Source organism: Bombus bifarius, unplaced genomic scaffold (genome assembly GCF_011952205.1).
Source record: "Bombus bifarius isolate JDL3187 unplaced genomic scaffold, Bbif_JDL3187 scf7180000008038, whole genome shotgun sequence".
Taxonomy (NCBI): domain Eukaryota; kingdom Metazoa; phylum Arthropoda; class Insecta; order Hymenoptera; family Apidae; genus Bombus; species Bombus bifarius.
The window spans coordinates 386,554-411,540 of NW_022884408.1; the positions used below are offsets into that span (position 1 = coordinate 386,554).

General features: G+C 35.0%; 1 protein-coding gene across 3 annotated transcripts in view; it reads right to left on the minus strand.

The window, feature by feature from the left end:
* LOC117207573 (helix-loop-helix protein 11) overlaps positions 1-22,142 on the minus strand; it is a 149,529-nt gene extending 127,387 nt beyond the window's left edge. For 2 of the 3 annotated variants that reach the window (XR_004487555.1, XM_033447904.1), the window contains exons 1-2: positions 20,922-22,133; positions 2,369-2,693 (exon numbers count right to left, since the gene is read on the minus strand). Coding sequence is in view for 2 of the 3 variants with exons in the window: in XM_033447904.1 (XP_033303795.1) it covers positions 2,369-2,693; positions 20,922-21,004 (408 nt within the window). In the remaining variant the exon portion in view is untranslated. Of the gene's footprint in view, positions 1-2,368; positions 2,694-20,921 lie in introns of all 3 variants that reach the window. The other variant, XM_033447905.1, reaches the window with a different exon arrangement.
* Positions 22,143-24,987: the final 2,845 nt, after the last annotated feature.

Sequence of the window (24,987 nt, forward strand, 5' to 3'; positions counted from 1 at the left end):
ATATTCCAACTTTTCAACAAAATCCATAATAGTACTATAAAAAGTTAATATTTATCTCTACCACATCCCAAGTTTTCAATATCCCTAATCAAATACCAACTACACATACAATGAAGGGATAGCTAGGAGCATTGGTCAACGCGTATCTCCAATTAAACGATAACAGGCATCAGCTGATATTCGCAACGTCATAGAGAAGCAACCGTATAAGGGCAAACTAAAGCGGTCAGTGTCACACTGTGTTGGACTATTGACGAGACGAACGATTAAAGCCACCGACATGACTAGGCATACATACACACGAAAGCCGGACAGAATCTAGTTTAACGGCGTGGGATCGGACGACGACTTTCACATGCTAAAATTAGTCGAACAACGCCGAGGCGACAATTCGTAAAAGCTTGCCGCTTGCCCCGAAGCCACACACCATTCGTTGCGTAATATTCCTTCCTCTACGTTCGCGCGAGAGAACGATTCAGCTTCATTGGTGAATTCACTTTACCAAAGCGAAACAGGTTACCGTTTCCGTTCCACGTGTTAACCTTAGTAGAAACATCCTATTAAGAACCACGTAGCATCAGCACGGCGGCGAAATATTATCATTGTAATATATTTTATTCGGAGAATTAACGGCTTCTAACGAGATCCTAATTATTTGAAAATGTATTACAAATTATATTTTATTATGTATTTTTCTTTTCATATTTTATAGCTGGAAAATTATTATATAGCAGACTGAAAATAAAGATTTTGAGAATTTCTTAAATAAGAGTTGTTATTATTCAGTTAGATTATAATCACATATATTCTCTTTTGCATCTTCTTCATTTTCGTGATCTAAAAAAATATATGAATTTTTCATAACAATAAATATAGAACACTATGAAAACGACATTTATTCTCAATTTGTTACTAATTTTCGAAGTCAGCTTTTAATTGATAGTATACGTTTCATGTGAATTCAACTATGTTTAATTAAATTGTACTATGAATTTGCTGCTCGGTTTAGAGGGTAGGTTTTAATTCATAGTGTGATATATTTAATCTGATTGAGTGCAGTAAATAATGATATTGAAAGTGCCGAAAAGATTGACAAAATTTTACATCTCAAGAACGCAATATTCACAGAGCAATGAATGAAAGAGTAGGTCGGATGAATGAAGTGTTGCAGAGTGGTACTATTGAACAACCGTACACCACTCATGCGACATTGTGGCTATCGCCAGTCTGGAGCACGTGCAAAAGGTGCGGCATAAGAATAATTTTTTGTACGCATTGCACATTTTGCACTATTTCAATCGGATTACTTAATTCGATATAATCAAATGTTACTTTAAAATTAATTATGAAGAAATGAAAGAAAATGATGAATATGTAGATGAGGACCACAAGAAAAAATATGATAAATCTATTTTTATTTTTTTTCTGATTTTAATATGTATATTAATATTAAACAGTAGAAAATAATTAGGTCTAAATTTACGAAAGAAACGAATAATTTTATAAATATTGTAAACTTAATCTCGCACGAAATGTCCAACATTTTTCAAATATTAAGAAGACCAGTAAATATACATATTTTATCCTAGAACTAAATTATACTTTGGTGTTAATCGGCGGTGTAGTAAAATTTTAGAATAAAATTTTCGTGTCAAAAAACGTTAAGGCAATTTACCATAATTTTTCTTGATGATCTTCACTAATCTAATACAACATTTTCCTTTTGATACGTGCAAGTGATGACTAACCGTGTACTGACTACGATTGATTGAAGAAATCAACCCTTTGAATTCATTCAACAATATAGCGCTATCATCTATTTAAAAATGACTAGGCCTAAAAAGAAACTAATCTTAGATATCAAACGCACGCATTCAACTAGCACTACGAATTCAAAGAGTCAATCTGTATGATGACTAGATGAATTATGGGGATTAAATTCTTCCTCCAGCACAGGTAACTTATTGGAGGAAGTAAATAATATCGCTTTCGATATGACAAAGCGTCTAAAACTAATGATGTAGTATGATACGCTTGTCTCAAAAAAACTTTCATCGACCGATTTTTCGAAAAACCTACAAGAGTATCCTATATTCACTTTTTTCTTTCTTTTTTATTTTTTTTTTTTTTTTTTTTTTGTTCACACATCACAGATAGCTTGATTTCGATGAAGGTTTCGAGTTTTTATTTCTCATGCCAAATTTCTTTCTCGTAAAATTGATATGTTGAATTTCAAGCGTGAAAACAATGGTTCTTTGTACAAGGATGGTTCCGCACACTAATTCTTTGTACAAGGATGGTTCCGCACACTAATTCTTTGTAAGTTAAAAAAAGTAAGGGGAAAAGAAGATAAGAATATAAGACTTACCTTAGAAAGTTTCTCGCCCTCATGATGTGGCAACAACGTCCTTAGAGATTGAAAACCGGCGTTAATACTTTGCATCCGACGTCGTTCATTGCTGTTGGCGATTTCTCGCCGCATACGCTTCTCCTGCTCCATATGGCTTCGCGGTGTAACGCGGCCGACGTTGCTGGTACTATTTCCGTTGCTCAACGCAACGTTCTGACCAGCAACACGGCGAGATACTGCGCCGTTGCTTTTCGATTGCTGTTGCTGTTGCTCCTGCGAATCAGCGACCTCGGCGACCGTCACGCTCGTGGTCACCGAGCTCTCCTCTATTGTTCCAATGCTTCTGCCAAACAAAAATCATACGTTCTTAATATTTATTGACCATTTATTTGCTTTTGTGAGTGTTAAAACTAAACTCATTCTGACTTCTTTAACCCTTTTCTTATGGGAAACTTTTGCTAATTTTTAGCTTCATCGATACAAGAATTAAGTATTTATATCGTCTTTCTTAATGTTATTTTAAATACATTATGTATTATAAATTAAACTTATACTATAAGATAAGATGAGATTATAGTAGGAAAATCCTGTTGTATGAATGGAAAGTCATAAGAAAAAATCTGCAAACTCCTCTTATATTAAATACTGGATTTCATATTTATTGCTGAAAAAGGATCGAGAAGTGATTTTCTTCCAACTAAACATTCGAAAAGAATAATACGAAAGATTGACATTGAAATACGTGGTAAACGTAGAAATCTATATCGTTGGATGCTAAAAAGTATTTGAAAAGCCTGGTTGTACAAGGGAAAAAACGAATACGCGAAGAATAATTTCATGTAGCGCTGACGACATTGCGTGCAGTCTAGAGCCTTTGAAAACTGTAACCACAGAACGACAATGCTGTCTCGCTTCATTGACCGCGAATTTAACTGTCGATAAGTCGTGGCTGCTATGTAGTTTCTGTGAAACAAACAGCACGACGCTTTCAATTTCCTTAAAAGCCCTTATATCCAGACAAACAGCCGTTTTTATATTTCTGTCTGCACATTCATTTCTCTGCTTTTCTTCTCTCTCTCTCTCTTTCTGTCTCTCTCTCTATCTCTTATCTGCTTGTAAATCAAATATTTAGAGCCGCCACAAAACTCGACGAAACGTGGACGTCATATGGGGTGCACATAGAAAGTGATATACCCAAGTCCGTGTCAGTGTCCTCTCTTTCATTTCGTCTCTTTGATTTTCGGTTATCTCTTTGCTGGCTACGACGAAATGCTTTTCGAGAGTCTGCAATCTACACTTGAAACGAATGTGTTCAGTGATTCTTCTCTTCAGTTTTGTGACAATTTATTGAAACTTTATTGCGTCTGGAGTTCCCGCATAATTTATTCACAATAAAAATTATCTTTGTTTCGTATTTTAATACTCTGGTATTGAGCCATTGGGGATCATAGGAATTTAGGATTAGATTGCTTAATCTCGAAATCGTTCATTTAATTTAACTTTATTGCGAATCTCTATCACGGGAAACGTGAAATACGAAATAAAATTACGTACTCCAAATTTTAGTAATCTAACATAAATTAGTATTATAACCATCCAGTATTCCAGTGATACTATTTGAGGGTCCGCTTTAATTCCAAGAATATTGCAATCTAAAAACGCGAAACTCTGTTGAAAATATTGTAAATACTTGTACAACTGAAACAAACTTCCTATAAGCTTTCGAAAATCCAATAAAAAAAAATAAAATATAATGGCAAGAAAAAAAGAGATCAAACAAAAACAAACAATAGTTGCATCTGATTCCAAATACGAGATTCGCGAAACCTCAGAGAAGGAAGAGGAGGTACGCATTTGTGGAAGATTAACAGTTGAACTAAACGGTGTGCCATTACAGGAACGGATGTAATGAATAGTTTAGAAATGAAGAGGAGATGGGAATGTTTCTCTGGTCGGTAATGTTGGTGGTGAAGAGAAAAGAAGAAGAAGAGAGATGGGAAATGGGTGGCGCGTCTGCCGCTAGGAAACATCTGGTAAAATTACACGGAGGCGCGGCGGAGACGATAGGGAGAAAGAGAAAAGAGGGAAAAGATCGGGATAGCGGATGTGAGATGAGTCAGCAGGGAAAGACCGTGACCTTGTGCCCTGCTCTCTGAAACATTCGTTCAACGCGTGCCGATAATAGCACCACAATATATCCATATGTATATAATATACCTACATATAGGACATACGTGTTTCATATTATACGAATGATTTATTTGATTTTGTGGAAATTGAAGAATCGGTTCGCTAAATGAGAAACGGCTATGCGTATTTGCATTTGTATTCGATATTTTAGCGCTGACTTTTTAACAATCCGTTTAAATTCCTATTCCGTTGTTCATTAATCGAAGTAACAAAAGATTAATTTACCAATATTTGATGGATTTTACAGATGGGAACTATTTTAGTTGATTTACATTATTATGATTGAAATTGCTAAAATTACCATCAAATAGTCGGAATAGAATTTAAAGAGAAACATAATAGTATATACAAGAGACATTATAGATGAGGAAATTTTAAACTTAACCAAAGTGTACACTGAAATTGAAGCTAAAATTTCGAAGAATCTTAACAAGAACTATTCGAATCATTAATAGCAATCTAATTTCTCTGGGAAATATGAAAACATAAAAACCAACAAATTTTAAAGACAAACACGCTATACGGCGAAACTTGCAGATTCTAGGAATTTGAAGAAGGAACTGTATGAATGAACGGCTGGTGAAGTCATCGTACTTCCTGCAGGATATGCAATAATAACACGTGGTCCACGCAGCAGAATTCCACATGGCATTCTCCCATCGAGTGGTTACATTAGATCAGCTGGTACGCCGACGGCTTACTGGCTGGATGGTTGGCTGCTGTGACGTCAGCTCGTTCGTCGGATACCCGCTGAGTTCACTCGGATCAGTCCCGTAGAAGTAGGTCGACTAAGTAGGTGGCTACCTTCCTTTTCATCACAGACCTTTATATGTATATATATATACACATATAGAGGTCTATATACTATATATCTATATACAGACACATTTCTAAAGTGTAGGTCGTGAGCTGATTTTGGGTGGGTAGAGTCAAATATTAGGTACAATATGAGATCTTACATAATACATGCTTTTAAGAGTATTACACTCATTGAGAAACGTCGGATGAATAATTCAAAGTCGATTCAGTTGAAGATCACGTGAAAATTACTATCTTTGTCTAGTTTTTCCCAGCTCGCGGATCTATATCACATCAATTTTGAATTGCTTATCAATCAACTCTCGACAGCAATTAGATACACTTTATGTAATCTTCAAGTGGATCGTGAAAAATTACGGGTTAAAATTAAAATTACAATCGTTGTATACGTATGTAAGACTATTATCAGGCTAAATTTTAATAAATGTATCCGATGATCCGTTGTTAGTTACAAATGCCATTTTCGTTTGGAAAGAATGTCAGTTCAAATGGAAAAATCATACCATCTACTTCAGAATTTACGATGCTTTCGAAATCGTTGAGTAAGATAGGCCTACTCTTTCAAGTTCACGATAAACATTCTCCATGGAGCTGGAGTTTATCGTGTCCCACGTGTTCGTCGAATAGGTGTTATCGTATCAGATAGCACTAACGACGTTGAACCTGAGAGGTAGAACATTAGAAGCTTCTGCATTTATATGCATACTTGACTTTCAAATTGAATGCTGGATCTGTAGATTCATCTAGTAAGAATTACAAAATTCGAATTTGTATTAATGTAAGACGAGCGATCTCGAAACTAAATTCGAAAATTCGAATACATAATTAAGAAAAAGCACTTTGAAAATGTACATTCAACTTATTCAAAATATGTAACACGCGAGTTAAAATTTTAAATGCTTGAATGATATTGTAACTAGAAAATACTGGATTACTTTGATACAGAATTTAAATATTGTTGTATACGTCTATATTGCGGTAATATCTTAAGATTTTTTAAAGAGATGTATTTTTGTACTAGGTATCTTATAAGTCATAGTTACTAATAATGAATAATCATCAGTAGAATTCATAAACACAAATAATGAGCAACTTGTGGTACATTCATACTATAAATATTCTCTGAACGAAACATACATAGTCCTTGGATTATTTTTTTGCTACGAATATAATCATTTTCTCGTTCAGTTTTCCTCGTATTATCAATTACGTATCACTACTTCCTTTAAACTTATTTATCGAATTGACTCCAATGGTTACTTATTCTTCTTATTATACAAACTGAATTATACAAACTGAAAATATACAGGGTGGTCCATGATTGGTGGTACAATTGGGTACCGGGTGATCCTACGAGAAAAAAGTAAGGCGAAGGTAGAGAATAAAATTCTTTCATATGACGTCTCGTTTCCGAGAAAATCGAGTTTGAATATTTGACAAGTATACTTAAACTTAGCTAATTCCAGACTGAACAAGAGTAAATAATCGATCGGAGCTAAACTACGTATGAAGATGTATTAAAAACGTAGAATAAAATCTTTTCATGAGATGCTTTGTTTTCGAGAAAAATAAAATTGAAAATATGGTGCGCGTGTATGAAATCAGTTTTTACATAAACATATTCAAGCTTTATTTGCTTGAAAATGAGGTGTTAAAGGGAAAAATTTCATTTTATATTTTCCATTTATTTTCGCATGCATAATAACCTCCTGCTGATTGTTTACACATACTTAATTACTACATAATTAGCCAAATTTAAGTAAACTTGATGAATTTTCAAATTCGATCTTCTTCGAAACAAAGCGTTATGTGAAACAAATTGTATTCCATGTTTTCGACTTATTTTTTCACATAGAATCACCCTGTACCACCAGTTACGAACGATCCCATATATAGCAGTTTCAAGCATCCCTCTCAAACACTAGATGTTCGAATACCATCATGAGCTGTACATGTATATGTATCTACACATCCACCGCTCGTATCCGAACGTTGCGTTGCCACGTCTGCGTTTCGCGTGTGTGTAGCAATGGTAGCGTCTCGCGCATGCGCAGACGTGTGTCAGTGAGCGAGTCGCGAGAGAGAATACGCGGATTGTGCGGTTGTGTTATGTCGGCGCGGTGCTCTCGCGTGAGTCACCAACAGCTGATGGCTGGCGCCACTCAGCTGGTTGTTACCGGTGCCTTCGCACGAGCCTCGCTATCTCTGGCTGCCTATCAGCTGCTAGCGACTAGGAAACGACCGGAAAGGATGTCTTGTCGAGCTCTATAAAAAAAAAACCGGGGAGAAAAAGCGACGCGGCTACGCGACGGTTACAATAACGCTGTCACTAGCCGACCAACTCGAGAAACTTCCTTTCGACTTTTCGGACTGAGGATCAATGAAACGCGTAGTCGAAACGCTGACTATAAAGTTACTTTTATAGGAACTAGCTCATAAAAGTGTTCTAACATCTACGAACACTTTTTATGGATACATATATTACGTGTGTTATATGAAACATTATGAAGTTTCATTAGTACGATTCGCCATATGAACGCTCTTATAGATAACAACGCGCTTAATTGTTTTAGATCTGGGCTAAGTTATTTTACTTAACCTTAAAGTTGTACACTATTCATTGATATTATCATATTCCACATTAGGCTCTTTCAGGTTTGGCGCGGTTTCCGTACATTTTGAACATGTAAAAAGTTTTAAAAGAATCCATTCAAATTCAACAAAAGATCACTAAAATTAAAATTAAACAATTCAAACGTTTAAAAGATGCTGCTCAAAGCTTCTTTTTATTTGCAATTATTTAGTAAATGAAATCATCCTGTTGAAGTCAGGAAAGGCCCACAGTGTGACATTTCAGATTCGAGTTTACGAAAGAAATTAGGCTTAGATTAGGTTCCTTAATTCTACTTTGTATTCTGTATTCTATCAGATAAAGATTAAATAACCTAATGTAAACCGCACCCAAAATATTTTGATCACCCACGCTTGTATGTGCAACTGTTGCGTACGTAAAAAGTTGTAAGGTTTACACTTCTGTTTTAACCGATTCTGTGACCAATTCCAGCCACTCCAATGGAAACAAATAGTTCGAAGTACAGTCTGTCGAAAGGTCAAGGTTCATTGAAAAGTTGAGTAAATTCGTGGCGTTTGAAAAGCCTGCTCGATTCATTCATCACTTCCAATACGCTACTCAGAACTCGGAGTATGCTTTGGTTATTTTCGAATCTGTTTGTTTCAACATGGCGGGATGCAGTGTCTGATGTTACCATATTTGTTTATCAAGACGTGCGTATAATAGTTTTAGTCAAATAACTTCGATGTTTTGGATATAACGGAAGAATATCGGAGTTTATGTTTTACAGGTCGAACGATTTTTTATTTTATACGAAATTAATTTTCTAGTGTTAAGAAACGTACTAACATAAAAAAATAACAAAAGGATAAATTTATTTGTTGAAAAAACATTTATCTTAAAAACTGAATTAAAGATATATTTCATAAATTAAGAAACATGCAATGGATGCTAAATCGCAATGCTTAAGGAAGAGGAACATTGAATAATATTGAATAAATTGAATGAAATTTTGTTGAGTCACTCGGTATACAGACCCAAGGCTAAGTTTGGGTAGAATAGGGGAACTGCACGACGCTCTTCAAATGTGCTTGTATAGGTATGTATACGTACTGCTACTACGTTTGTGTGCTTCTGTTGGTTTATGTTGGGGTTTGAACACCCTAGTCAAGCTACCCAACCTCGGAAAAACTCTCCCTATGAACGAAGCCTATCAGACGCACTGCTGAGGCCTATCTTCTCTTTCCTTCCTTTCATTTTGTTTCTCAGAACGCAACGATTGGACCCTGTTAAAATTCTTTCCCGTCTCATGAATTAATAATATCCTACAAATTCCATAGCATACGAAAAGTAGATTCGTAGATATATAAAATAAAAATTTGAAAAATAAATAAAATTGTAATAAATAGATAACTTGTGGAGATATATTTAAAATATGATTGAATGTAATTTTAAATAAATAACATATATATATATAATATAAATAGAGGTATGTTTAAAGATGTAGAAAATTAAGAAAATTGATACCCGAAAACACGTTCAATTTGCTGTTCTGTGAAATTTTGTAACATGTCGTGAATTCAATTCGAATATTGGTCATTTTGTCTCCGGTGGCCTCAATTACAGTTCGTTAGGAAGATATTTGAGCAACGTGGTTTCAGAGGAAAAAATAGAAGCGAATAAGCGTAAAGATTGCTGCCAGTGGCAGCTGCCGTGCAGAAATTTTTCTAGAAACGAAGCTGCCGACGACAGCTGTTAACAGGATCAAGAACAAACCCCGAAATGGAGCAGTGTATGCCTAAGCCACGATCTCTCCTTATTCTAAATTCTCCTTTTAAGTGTATCTCACTCGAATAAAGAGCACTTCATAAATTAAGTTCCCATTTCAGTAAAATTACATTTCAATTAATATATATATACATATATACACATATTATTAAAATTAGTTGAAATTGACTACTATATTGTTAAAATTTATATTTCATTACATTTGTTCATTACATTTTGTTATTAATTATATTTCTCTTTTTTTATTCCAATAGTGCACTAACAATTTTAATGTAATAACAATTAAATTTTTATTTTATCAGAGTCTTCATTTCATATAAAATATCTTTCTTATGTTATGAAAATTATGAAGAGAAATTAAAAGATGAAGATGAGATTATATGAAATTTCATATTTTCAAGGAACCATTTTTACATCAATGTTGTGTGTGTGTGTGCGTGCGTGCGTGCGTGCGTGCGCGCGAGCCTTGTGCCATCCTTATCACCCCTTATCACCAATATTACCGCTCTTTATTACCGCTTTTCAAAGCCGACAAACGTTTCCCGGAACTTAATATGTCATTCAACGATCAACACAAAATCATAATTATGTAGTGGTTCGTTCGATAAGTTTTTCGTTAATGGTCTAAGGAAAAAAGCTAAAATTTAAAAATGTCATTCAATAGACACAAATGATAGGATAATAAATAGATCGGATTACAGAATGCAGAGAAACAAAGTAAGAGGGAAAGGTGGAGGACAATTTCGCGGATGTCTTTGCCTGAGTAAGGATGCCTGCTGTCGTATTAGCTCACGGGATGGAATGAAGAACGAGAATGGGAATGAGATTGGGAACGGCCAGGCATATATTTAGCTATGTGACGTAAGGCACAGGCCAGCGGGCGCCACGTCGCGTCGGGTGTACGTGCCTCCGCTGTCTCTGGTTCTCCTCGTCTTCCTGGCTCTTCTTCGTTTACCCGTTTACTTCGTTTAGCCGCAGTCCCGTCTCTACCTTGTATCGCGAAATCGTATCGGTTCACATTCATTTTCTTACTTTTTGCTATTTAATTCTTCAAGTATTTCCTAGGAAGATATATATATATATAATATACATACGTGTATATTATAATGTAGACTATTATATATAATAGGCGTTTTTTAATCAAAATTTCAGACGAAGAACACGGTATGCATGTACAAGTCAGGAGTTTCGTAAAAAAATAATAACACTATATTAAAATTAAATCATGTACACATATCAATATGTATAATGTATATCAAGAAATATGATAGGAAATGTATTTATATTGAAATTCGAATAAGATAAAATGTCTTGTTTATTGCTGACCTTTGATTAACACACGTGAACAACTGTGTGCGATATAAAAAAATTTCGATATCGTACTCTTTGGCACGAAGCAGTCTCTCTTATTTTCTCTTTCTTTTTTTCTAATAAGATTTGTGGGGGAATTTGTGGTTTCTCAGATGATGCAATCGAATCGTTTATGAACAATATACGCGTTGAGGTGAACCTTCCGGATGGGGCTTCGAGTTGAAAATCCTATTAATCGTATAAGTAGAAGGTATATATACCTACACATATATACCGTTGAGCGAAGTCGTTAAAAATAAATTGTTAAATAAGCGAATGTGATATTCGTTTAGGAGAACATCACTCGAATGTGAGACAGCGTGTAATAAATGTATGATAAATTGCACTTTGTATATACATTCTCGTATCTGCGACTAATACACGCGAAGATTATTTAATTTTAATTGTACCATTTCGTAATATGGCGCAACATTATCTGTAGCCGCCGGTAATCGCAAACACGACGAGAGCTCGATGGATTTGTGTTCGAACATATGCTCGTATTTTCATTTTTATTGCTTAACACAGCTCCTAATTAAAATATGACGAATCGTGATTAGAGTTGCAACATTTTTCACCAAAATATCCTTTCTTTAACTTCACTTCTAAATTAATAAGTTATTTTATTTCCATTGAAAATAAATTATATTTGTGTTTTATAAAAATTGAAATCTATTTAGAATTCTTTTTTTTTTAAATATTCTATAAATAAAAAAAATTTTATTAACGCGTTAACTGCTCATGACATCACGTTGGCGTCGTGGCCTAGTTGTTTCCGGAAGCGGGTGACGCCACGTTGCGCAAATTGTTTTTAAATGAAATCAAAGAAAACAAATTTCAGTCATAATGAAAGGCTACGAGATTCGACGCAGCAAACAACGTATTAAGAGTTCACTCGAATTAAAACCTTGTTACTTGTTTCTTTTAGTTCAAAAGAAAAAGTAGACTTCAGTAAAGCATCTAACATATATTCAAACTGTATTTTAAAACGGGACAGACATTCCAAACCAGCTAATACCGATTCAAACACCACTCTTCTTTAAATGTAGATAGACCAGGCCGTTAATCAGTCGGTGCAACACCTGCGACGAAAACAATGACAATTTATATTGATGACGATCGGAATGCGAGTGCCCTGATGCGTGAAACGACGCGGCCGACCAGCTGTCTGATTTTGACGCAACCACCAACGACAGCCGGTAATTTTGTACTTGTAACAGCGTCAGATTCCAAGAATGTTTCCATACTCTCTTCCTTTCTTTTCCATTCACACGTTTTCGTTTCCTGACACAGGCATCACACGTTCTTTATATTTTTAAGCCCAGAATAAAAATATTAATGTTTTTAACAATGCAAATAAAGATTATTTCATCTGATTGAAATTGAGCCTTGCTTGGAGCTGTGTATATGTAATATTGCACTCGGGAAAGGATCGATGGAATAATTATTTAGTAACTTAAAATTATTTTAAATTTTCAAAGCTACTTTCACTATTTCATATCAACATCTAGGAAGAAACGAAGAAAGAAATTCGTAGAAATCTCTGGCAATAATTCTAAAGTCCGAGAAAAGCCAAACAATAATGTCCAAAAGCTAAAAATATCTCTAAAGAGCTTTCTTTCTTCCCATAAATATCTGAGCACATATATATATCTTATCTTGCTTTCAAAATCCTGGTGCAGAATGGTCCAAGGTCAACGAATAAGGGAACAACAGGCTACCCGTTATTCTATCTTACGTCCACGACTAAAAACCCAGGTAGATGATCCCAGTAGGACCAAATGATCCTTTGTAAAGAACCAACAACATCAACTACGTATATTATACACGGAAATGATCTTATAGAACGATTCCTAAATGGTTAAGGTAGTGTGGTTTAGAGCAAAATTTACCACTCTGCAAGAGCTTGTTAAAAAACTGTTTTCTTTTTAATAAAATAATTTAAATTTATAATTTGGTGATTCAAATTCAAATTCATTATTACTATAAATTCAAATGTTACTACCAAAATATTCGAATACTTATGAAGAATAGCATAGAAAGAGGTAACACGAAAGTGACACAATTTTTTCAAAAATTGAACGCAAACTCGAAGATGAAGTTATGAAGCTACATCAGTAGTAACGTGCGAGCTTACTCGAAAAGAGAAGAAAAGAAAAGAAGAGAAAAAGGAAGGGCGTCAGACAGAGGCATTATTGCCGTCTGAGGTTGGTCCCTTTGACTTTATTCATGAGTAATACTCGCATACATGTGTGTACGTAACATGAGTTTGCGGTGCGCAGTGGGTATGTGGAGCGTAAGAGGTCAACAGAGGAACCATTGTTGTCTGCTGCCAGCCTCCACAACTGAAAGGCGTTTCAAGACTGTACAAACTATTTTCGTAGTTTAGCTGTCTACTATAGTACGATAAACAAAAATCAACAAAATAAAAAAAAAGAAATGTTCATCGCTGTATTATATGAGAATGACATAACGAATTGCAAAATTGTAATCTCGACAATAAATTTCTTTTTTATCCTACTATCTTATGTGCCCTATCAGAAAACACTGATACATCCATCAAGCTGTCGATCACGTTACTGTAAGATTGGGAGCAGATAAATTTACCTTCTAATTGCAAGTATAATACTTAAGATTAAGTTAAGTTGTAATACTTATAAGACTTAACCTTTGGCCACGGGTACGGAGAAATAACGAGATTTGAAAATATATACAGTTGCAGCAAGTGTTAAGTCCATTCCTAGACGAGGCCAGGCAAGTGCTGAGATTTTGCGGTGCAATGACGTGACGCCGGGACGCGACATCGTACACCTCTTTTGCGTACAAATCCAAAGAAACGGTATTATGCTTTTCATGGTAAACCTTTTCACTCCATACAATAGCTAGTCAATATGCATAACAAACTACTTTTCTTCAGAAAATGCATTAGCTACACCATTCGAGTCGATACAATCGAGGAATGAAATGAGAAATTTAGAAAAATTGGCTAATCAGTTTGACTTTTCGAAAACTCAGATTCGATTCTTCTGAAACGTCACCAGCATTGGCCAGAAAATTTCGTGACTCTCTTAAGCGGACCGATTTTGAACGAATGAAGCGAATGCTTGATAAGAAATTACGAATTTGTACGAGAACTTTTTGCGATCACAGTTAATTATAGAATCGGGTAAAGTGAGATAAGGAATTTCAATTCGGCTGGCTGATATATGCCGCCTCACAAAATTCTAGTAGAGTCAAATATAATTTAACAAAGTAGCCCACGTACGGTTACTCGTGAAAGTATTCGTACGCGTTTTAAAATTTCATTTGCACTGTTATGAGACTCGACTATCATGATTAGATTGCGGATTTTTATGCATTTATGTGAAATTTAAGGAGGCAGGAATGCGTAAAATCCACATAATGCATAAAAGTATTCGTCATAACTCTTAATGGATAAAACAAATTTATAAGATCGTGATTTTTTTGAAAATATATATAAATGTGCTATTTATTTCAATCTGTGAAGTTACTGCTCTGCAGGGACGAATAATTAATTACTAGGTGTCGAAATCGCATATGAATAAAGAATAGACGAATCTATAGGTAGGTAAGAACCTAACAACCTGACCTTAGACACGTTAATATCTTTGCACTAAATATAAGATTATTGAAATTTAAGATTTCAATGTGAACTTTGCACGCTTTCCTTCGTTTTATTGTACTTTGTTCTGTTTAAGATACATACTTTAAAGGTCAACGATAAATATGTAGTTTCAGAACGTAAACAATTCTTCTTTTAATATCCTTTTTTCTTTATCTGTGATAAATGATCGTATATATTTATAATAATATATATAAAGTAAATTAAAAAATATTCGGGTACTAACATGCCAGAAACCAATTTTACTTTGGAACGATAGTATACATACTCTTTCAATGACGTTCAAAACAATTATAAGTCCATTAGTATTTTTTGTCACTCGTATAATGTTCCTTATTACACTAGGAAATATAGACCATATCTAACAGATATGATAAGAAAATTTTTCACCATACCTACAAGCTAAACCGCATTGTTTATATTCTGCATAAATCCAACAAATCTCCCAGCCTTCCGTTTCATAATTCTCTACGTGTATAATTACACGCTACTAACTCTTCATTTAAAAATCACTTTCTAATCACATAGTCAAGTAATTATGAATCTTTTACTTATTTTGTAGATATAAGGAAAACAAAGCTAAAGTAACATTAAAACCTCCAAAATTTTCAATACGATTTACTCGATCGATTTTTACAAGATGTTCCTGAATCATAATGAAACAAAACAAATTTCATATGGAAAATAACTATTGAAACTCAAAAATACGAGACTCAAATTCAATTTCAATTTAGATCAAATTCAATTTACGTTAAAATTAGAAACATTTAACTTCAAAGATCGCCAGAAAGAAGTTCAAGGTCACGCGTTCACTTTTCGTTATATATACAGAAAAAAAGTAAAAAAAGTAAAAAAAGTAAAAAAAAGTAAAAAAAAGTAAAAAAAAAAGTAAAAAAAAGTAAAAAAAAAAAGAATGAACGACCTCGGAAACGTAAGGCACGTTTCACGTTACACCAATCGAATCATCTAGTTTTCATCGTCACTATTTTTCACGATATTAAAGCAGCCTGTTTTCAGTGAATGACCCTGTACAATAATTTCAATGTCGCTTAATACCATTAACCGCGTCAAACGACGCATACATAGTATAGATATGGTTGAAATAATCCATAAAATCAAAGGTAGGAAAATAAAGAAAGAAAGAAGAGACACGACACTTTGGTATGTACGTACATACTACGTATGTAACTCTGCATTAAGTACAAGTGCACTCATACACGGAGATTGACCTGGTGCAAGCGCAATGCGCAATTCAAACTCTTTATCTCTCTTTCTTATTTCCTGTGCAGTTCATTCAGCTGTCTTTGTTGCTCTAATTGGCTACTCGTAACTAATCACAGGATGAAGTATGTAAGTCGCAAATTCAAACGTATATAGAACTATCGCAGTAACTTTTCAGTTTGGAAATTTGAAAGTGTAGAAGTTCGAGTATTTCGAAATTTGCAAATTTAAAAGTTCAGTATCCGAAGTTCGAGAATAGTTTGTAAAGATCGAATACTTGACTATATCTTACAAGTTCCCTTCGAACCGTATGAAGCTAACTACCTTGAATAGTGGATTTGATTTGTACGCATTGAACTTGATCCCATCGCTACTCGTAATACTATGTACATAATACGTGTATATACCTAGATGTGTTATAAGCACATGTATACGTAAAAAGGCAACTACGTACGATATGGTGCAATCACGTTGACCGTGGTCAGGATTGGCTCGACCGATTTATTAAGTCGTGCAAACGAGCGAACGAAAAAGTACCATCAGCCGAGCGAGTTTTATTTTCCAACGCTTGATAAACGATGTGGTGATAATAACTAATAAGTACAGCATGACACGCACACCGACAAAGGTTTAGCTGACGTAAATACTGAAAGAAAATCGATAGGGCATCGAGCGACATTAATTATATCTGTGCTTTGTGTGTACGTGTGTGTAAAACATGTCATAGAGAAAAAACTAAGTGGTGGGTGGACGGTAACTCAATATTTTTTTTATAAATTAATGACCCAATAATATGTAACCTAACTTTGTTAGAACCGACCGTGATTGATGTTTTCTTGATGGTTGCAGCGATCAAAAGAGAAATAAAGTCGATAACTGGTAGGCAATGAGAGAGTGGAGGAAAGTTATAAAAGTTTTCGTACACCTATAGCATACAAAGCTATTTTTATTATTATGAAATTCTACTCTTCGATTCCTAAATCTCTAGACTTTTAAATTCCAACATTTCGACGCAAAGTTATTATATTGTATAGCGAGAAGATTAATCAAATACTGTTTTAAAAGTAAAACAAGGTCGACAGAAAATATAAATATAAGAAAACATAAGACTACGCAAATACGATATTTCTATTGCTATATTAAAATACATGTTTAAATATTTTTATAGAATAACTCATCTTTCTATAAAGTAGTTATTGTGCTGTCTTATACGTTTTAACAAATTGATATGATATTACATATGCATAATAAAAATATTAACTCTACACCGTGAAACGTATAACACAGTGTTTAATCATTCAATCGTTTAAATCTACAATGTCATTTCCATCTACGCTTCGAGCAGTGTAAAAACATCGAAACGCCTTAAGTGACTAATATTTGACAATAATTATCCGACTATATAATTATAAATTCATGACGCATCGTTTCAACGACTAAATGACACATTGCATATATATGTGAAACGTTTGATTAGCGTACAAAGCAGCGATAAACCGCGAGAGAGAGAAAATTTATCATGATCGGTGAAGTATGTATCAATCGTGCTCGATTATGTAATAGCAAAACGTTTAATCAGCTGATACACTGGATCGTGTGATGAAAGGATAAACACATATCAGATGTTCTCGTAATAATCCGACTATCCTTTTCACTTTTCAAATGGAAAAGAAGTAAGACCAAAAAATATTGCGAATGACGATATAACATTTACGCATTTACTGATATTGACGCACACGGTGCGTCTACTGATAGTGGTCAATATTTTATATCGTGGGGTATTTCAGCAATCACATGCAGAAAGGAAATGTTTCTACGTAAAAAAGTAAGTCAAAAATTGATCAAGTACCTAAATACCCATCATCATACCCATCAATGAGATAATGATACAAAATTACTTTCTTCGTTTGTTACATACTAAATATTGTATTTTATTTTAAGTATAAACGGGTACGCTTTTAATCTGTTTTTTATTTCAAGTTTTTCTTGATATGGTATAATGTTATCTGACCATATAGTATAATTTTAATTTCGTAGCAAAATAAATTAGATTTAAATTTCTACATATGTAGTTAAAATGCAAACTGCTGTCATTCTTTGTTAGTAAAAATATAACGGAAATCTACGCATAGACGTAAAGCAAAATTAAGAAAAAGTAATGTTAGATCGTCGATGTAGAACTTTTACTCAAATGTATTTATACATATATTTGAATGGTGACATTGCTTAACACAATTATGCTTAAATTTTCAAATAAACATATTCCCTATTTACATGCTCGCCATCATACCTACATTCATCATTATTCACTCATACCGATCTAACCACCAAAAACAAGAAAAAAGAAGTAGACATAAACATACCGCGAGCGTGAACGTAAGGTATGCCGCGTGCATTAATGCAATGATTTACGCTTGATACCTCCAACGAGCCTTTCATACACATGTAAAATCGTTCGTCTTCCCTCGTTTCTTCATTCAAGCTCTATATCAATTATGGCGTACACTGTACAGCTTTCCTTTACACCATGTGTGTGTGTGTGCGCTCGCGCGCGGGCGCACACACATACATATATATATTGTTACACGCATATCGTCTGTAGTAGTTTCTCGCATTACCTACGCGCGTTATCGCGTGCACGTCGCGCAACCAAACGGACAAAGAAAGCATACGAGGCGCTGTGCCTGGTGTAATATCGACAAGTAGTCAACGTTCGCGAATTTCACAACTACACGCGAGCAGACTGTGTACCTTGAACACGATTTACACACGTTTAGCCTAGACACGATAGATCGAAGCCTATCCGTGTAAAGTGTAAGTGAACGTAATGCAGCGCGGTGATGAGCGTATGTAAACAAGAAGTCGCGCCGATGCGGCATGCTTCGAGTTATTTATAGAGACCCATTATTGTGCAACAAACGTGGCTTTACGTAACGCACATAGTATAACCTGGCTGGTCTGTCGGTCACTCGGCCGTATACAAAGGAACTTGCTTTCCTCGTCCTTTTGTTTTTTCCCTTCTTTTTACATCCTTTTTCTCTATAACTGCTGCAAAGAGATACTAAAAACCACGCCACTTAGTTTCAACCCTGGTGTAAACAATAATCTAAAGAAATCTCAGCATTGTGTATTGAAAGAAAAGTTTGCTTTGATTCATACGATGTTTATCTGTATACTGTGAAATTTTGCATATGTGTAATGTTGCGAAAAGCTTTTTCAGAGTTTGAAAAATTTACAGAATTCTATATGGTGGAATAAGTTCTGTCTATTTCATGCAATATTTACGCCATGATAATAAAAATTTATCTCTATATTGTAAAACTTTACATATACATATACGTAATATTACGAAATGGTTTTCCAGAATTCGTGGAATTTTTAGAATTGTGTATAGGGAGAAATTGTTCCTTCGTTTCTCTATATTATAAAAAGCTTTACATATCTGTTCTACATTTTGTCCCAATTCTGTAATTTCTATGATATTCAATTCATATCCATGAACATAATATAAAACTGCGTGCCAATTTAAATTTGCGTCGTACTCATTACGTCTTAAATAGAATGTGTTTTTCACAATTTTTTAATGATACTTCTGTTGATTGATGATTTCATGATGTTAAATTGATGACAGATTTCATGATGGCAACACCGTCGCGAGGGGAACGAACATATAGAGAGCTAATGCAAACGCGAGTACCGTATATGCATTTTAAACCTGTTCAGAGATAACGTTCTAAGAAAGCGATTAATAGCGACACCGCGTCGTAGCCATCCAGTTACTGTTTATATTACGCTCGTCATAGCAAATTACTACAATTTTCTTAGAATATAATATACTATACGATAGAGTACTCTGATATATGAATATTCAAAAACATCAATAACTAAAATTAATTTACGTAATATACGACAATGAAAAACATTCTTATAATTTTCCTAGAATATTGTGTGATATACAAATATTTGAAAATAACGAAAATTAATTTACACAAGCTATAACAAAATTTAACATCTATTTGTCATTTACTAATATCACAAATAATTAAATAAGACGAAAAAGTACACTATGTAAAATATCAAAATCTACAATTCTTCGCAATAATTCTACATTTATATTGTTAGAAAACAAATGATATATCGGCAGTGACTCCCGCGCCATGCTTGTTTGGGCGTGAACGCATGGAAGGTCCGGTTTGACACAATCTCGCAAAATATTTCCCAATTTGCCTCTATCGATTATTCCAACAACAAAAATAAACACTAACTTCAAGGAAAGAAAGAAGTCTCCAATTTATAACTCAAAGAAATATCACGTAGTAGCATCGTATAATGCGAAGACTATTGTGCCGGCCGGCTGGCCGGCCGGCCGGCTTCGCGACAGCTGGCTATCGAGAGACTACTAGGATTTTGTTTGTATTGTACACACGTTTTACGTCCGTGTCACGATTACAAGCCTCGCCAATGCCACCGCGACGTCGACGTCGATGCTAACAACGACTGAGATGGCGAACAGAAAGAGTTGCCGCTGAACGTTGTTAGAATCGGCATGACTTGATAAGGAAGACGAGCACGCCTTCCTTTGCTGACAAATTCGTGTCATCTCGGTCAAAATTCACGAAAAATACGTTACGTGTATTTAACCCTCGCGATCCGACGCATGCGACATCTTAGACATCTTAGTCACTCATTTTAGACGCAGTATTTACGAAACAAAATTAGATAAATTTGGATTTAATGATAAAAATGACATGGGTGATTCTTGACTCAGCCATCATATTTCGCGGTTCGCACTCCCAGAATTGAAGTCATAAATGACGTGGCGTGTCAAACCACACCGCTCTATATACTACATAACGCTGACGTACACGCGAACGCATATGTAACTCGGTACGAGTTTTCCCAGTCGACACATGGCCGTGCACATTCCTAGCAATTTCACGTTTTCCACATCGTCGTTTTTTTCTGTGATCAATGAGAGAAAGACTCACCCGCACAAATTGGTTTCCTGTTCCTCGGTGGTTTCGACAATTTCCTCGAGCAGAATACGATCCTCGCCACCAAACACTGACATATCTCGTTGGTCCGCAGCACTGAGAATCCCGCCGCGCGATCCCGCACCGTCCCAGCAGCCGTCGTCACGGCAGCGAAAAGACGACGGGCTTCTCTCTCTTTCGCAGCACTCCACTCGAAAAAAATCGACGCGCACACTTCACGCAAACGTGACGCAAATCCTCCACGGAACTCGTTAATTAACTTTTTAGACCGCGGTGGCACGCACCGAGATTTGTCCACGGGACAGCCACTCCGCGCGGCGCACACACAACGCCCGAACGCGTTTTGTAATGGCGATCTTTGGCGGGAAACAGCTGAGGGCCCCCACAGAGTACCGCGAATCACTCCGCCGCCGGCTTCAGTGCCGTCAACACCTATGGTTCATCCGACGCCCCTTTGGACATCTGCCACTTTCTACTACAAATTTTTTCTCAAATCTTATATACCCTAGAAATCCTTTATTTTTTAACACCAATTATTTTTATCGCGTTTACACGACAACACTCTTGATTAATTATATATGTTCGTTTAATGTATCGAAAATTACGATAAGTAATGTCCGATGTTGCATAAACTAATACTACATTTCAAATAAATCATCTCACGAATCTTGTCACGAAGCAAATCATTCCGTCCATGTACACCGAATCATCACGTGGCACATGCTAAACTTTGTCATGAAACTTGAGGCAAATAACACTCGCGCACTGTAGAAACGATATGCAGAAACGAAAATATAATCACACGGTGGTTTGTTGTCTCAATCTAGTTTATGTTTCCACGAAGCACAGCAACATAGACGTGATTCACAGCGTCGAACGTTGGAGAAGCGTTTTCGAGGCACTCATGACAAGTTTAGTGTACGCGGTTAGGGTGAACGCTACATGATACTCTGCCCTGAACAATGACTCTCTTTGGACCAATCGCACATCAGCTCATCTTCAGTTTCGCACCAAGTTTTTACGGTTTTCCGCAGGTAGTTGCATGCAGATTATCTACTGCCATACGTCGAATCACTGGCGTGGTTAGCTGTCTGCTTGGTGAGCTATTGTTAGAAATATTTATTGCTTTAGAAGGGACTACTTTCACGTTGCGTAGGTTTACGCTAGAGGAATGGTGCGGCCGCGCGGGAAACATCTGCCAGCTGGCAGAGGCCCCGCCCATAGAATACGCCAGTCTCCCCCACTTCCCCCACCTGCGCGAAACTAAACCCACGCACACTAACCCCCAACCATTTGTATAGCCGTGACCGCGCGCGTACACATCCAACAACCTTCTATCCTGGTCCTTCAACGAGCTCTCTGCGCAATGTTACACGATACGAAAGTTGACAATAAAAATTCGCTGCTTCCTCGCACGTATCATACATCCCAAGTCCCTCGTTCTGCATTTCTCGATGTCGACGCAGAGATGAATAATCAAAAATCAAAACTATGTGTAAACCAATATAATAAATAAAAAATGTTCTACTATATTCATTAACAATTTATCCGTATTTTGAATATTAAAATAAAGTAATTTTATAATTTAAACTGACTATTTGTATTTTTAACTATGTATGTATGTATAATTTCTATTGTAAAGTTGTAAACGATCTTAATGCACTGTCTTCGTTCACAAATTGCTACATTTTTCGAATGTTTCTCTATCAATGTGTGAAAGATAAAAATATAAGTATAAAAAATAATACATTTCAACAAGATCTTATGTAAATTAGTTTCGTCGATTACTAGAAATTAATAACTTTCCTAAGACTCTCTAAATAATTTGATTTTCCATAAATAAGATTTCGATAAAATATTCTTCAAATAATTTTACTATAAAAATTGCGATAAGCTTGTTTAAATCGATAAATTGTGAAAAGTCGTGCAGCCAATGCCATCTGGCGGTCGACGATTGCACATGCAAAAATAACGGAACGGCAACCGAAATACAAACACTCAGATGATTTAATATAAACAATGTACTTCCATCATTATTTGCAAATAGTTTTTTTTATACAATATATGTGAAAAACATTTATTTTCGTAATCATTCTTTCTTTAATTCTATAAAATGAAATATAGTAGTGATGAACTTACAAATAAAAAGAGGAAATAAAAGATGTTCTCACTTCTGAACCTATTTTACCATTATCGATAAATACTGTTGATTATCTGCGGAATTTCTTTTTCATACTCTGATATAATGACAGGCTAAAATAATATTTAGAGACTGTATTCATAGTTATTGTTTATATTAATTATACATTACATCGTAAAAAATGAGGGTTTTATATTGTTATGATTTAGAAAGATAACTATGAAAGATAACTATGAATACGCCTTAAATCCAGTTTAGTAAATGAAAATAATATTAAGTTTTTTCGATCCTCGTTCTCTTACTCTATTTCATTCATTAATCCGGAAAATGGTTGATTCTATCTTGAATTTCTTGATTTGCAACTTTGGAAATATAAGTAAATTTCGTCTTGATCTCATGTTTAAAATATGTCTTTAACCCTTTGCGGACGAGACAGTTCGAAGTCAACCGTACCATGGGGCCGAGCTGCTGCTACGATAGTCATTTAAAATTGCCAGCGCACATTTCTGCTTAGACGCGATTTTCGTTCATAACATTCCAAGATGTCAAATTCTAGACATATGTACATGCACAGATTCTCCACAGGATAAATAAAATGACACACATATGAGTCTTTTGGTTCTATCAGTTGTTTTCTCCGAACGCGTATATAAGTTTGTCGCTCATAGCGACGCATTTACGTGGGACACATATATGAGTCTTTCGGCTCTATCAGTTTTCGCCAAACACATATATGAGTTCCTCGGCCAAATTGATGGCTTACGCAGAACGCATATATGATACGTATGTAAATATGAAATCACGAAGCATTTTTACTAATACCTTATAAAACAGCTACGTAATCAGCGCTATTTGGCTGATTATATGTAATATCTTTTTCAGAAAAGGTGCACATTTAGACTTTGCTCGATTCTATTTGAATTAATATGTAGTATTATTCAAATGCTCGATGATTCGTATAAAAAAATTGGCATAAATACATGTATCGTTTGGATTTTTCGTCCTTAGTACGTTTATATATTTGAAATTATCTGATCATTATAAAACAGATAATTTGTTTAACACGTTGAATGCCACGCTAGTTTTACAGGGATTGCCCGTGGCGCCACGATGAATTTTTTATTATGCGATACGTATGATGTTGAAACATTACCTACAAGAGATATGTTACGGCGTATAATCATCATTAATGAATTTATCTCACTGAGGTCACCGGTGACCACCGTGGCGCTGAAATGCGATTTCGCGCGATTCACTTATTTTTTACGATTATCAATTATCTCATATTGTTTCTTCGCGTTGCTAAGTAATTGTTCTATGTTGTTACGCCCCGGGACCTACCATAAACCATAATCCATCCTTCGGTCATACTTATTCAAATATATAATATATAATAAATATATAATACTTATAATATTAATCAAACATCTTCCAAGTCGAAACATTCCTTAGGGTTATTGTTCATTAAAGTAAAACACGGAAAAAGCAGGTTTTTCCCATGTTCGACAGCCACTAACGGGGGACGCACATAATAGATCTACATTTCATGTATAAATAAAACTATTTTTATATGTTTTATACAGCATTAATTTCGTCATACCATTGTAGTAACGATGGTAATAATAAAAAATTTATAACTATTGACATTTGTTCAAATTATGTATTTCTACAAATCTTGGCGCAACGGTTACCGATGACCCCCGTGGCATTCAACGTGTTAACCAGAACAAAATTTTTTTGTAATATTCACATTTCAAAATTGAACAAAAAATTTAAAAAATTTCTTCCGAAAAAATTAATATTTTTATATTGGATTTTTATATTATGTTAACACTTAGCCACCGCGCATTTTTCCAAGTATCAAGGACTAATATTCACTACTTAAAAAACAAAGAAGTCTAAAAATTATTTAAGTGATTA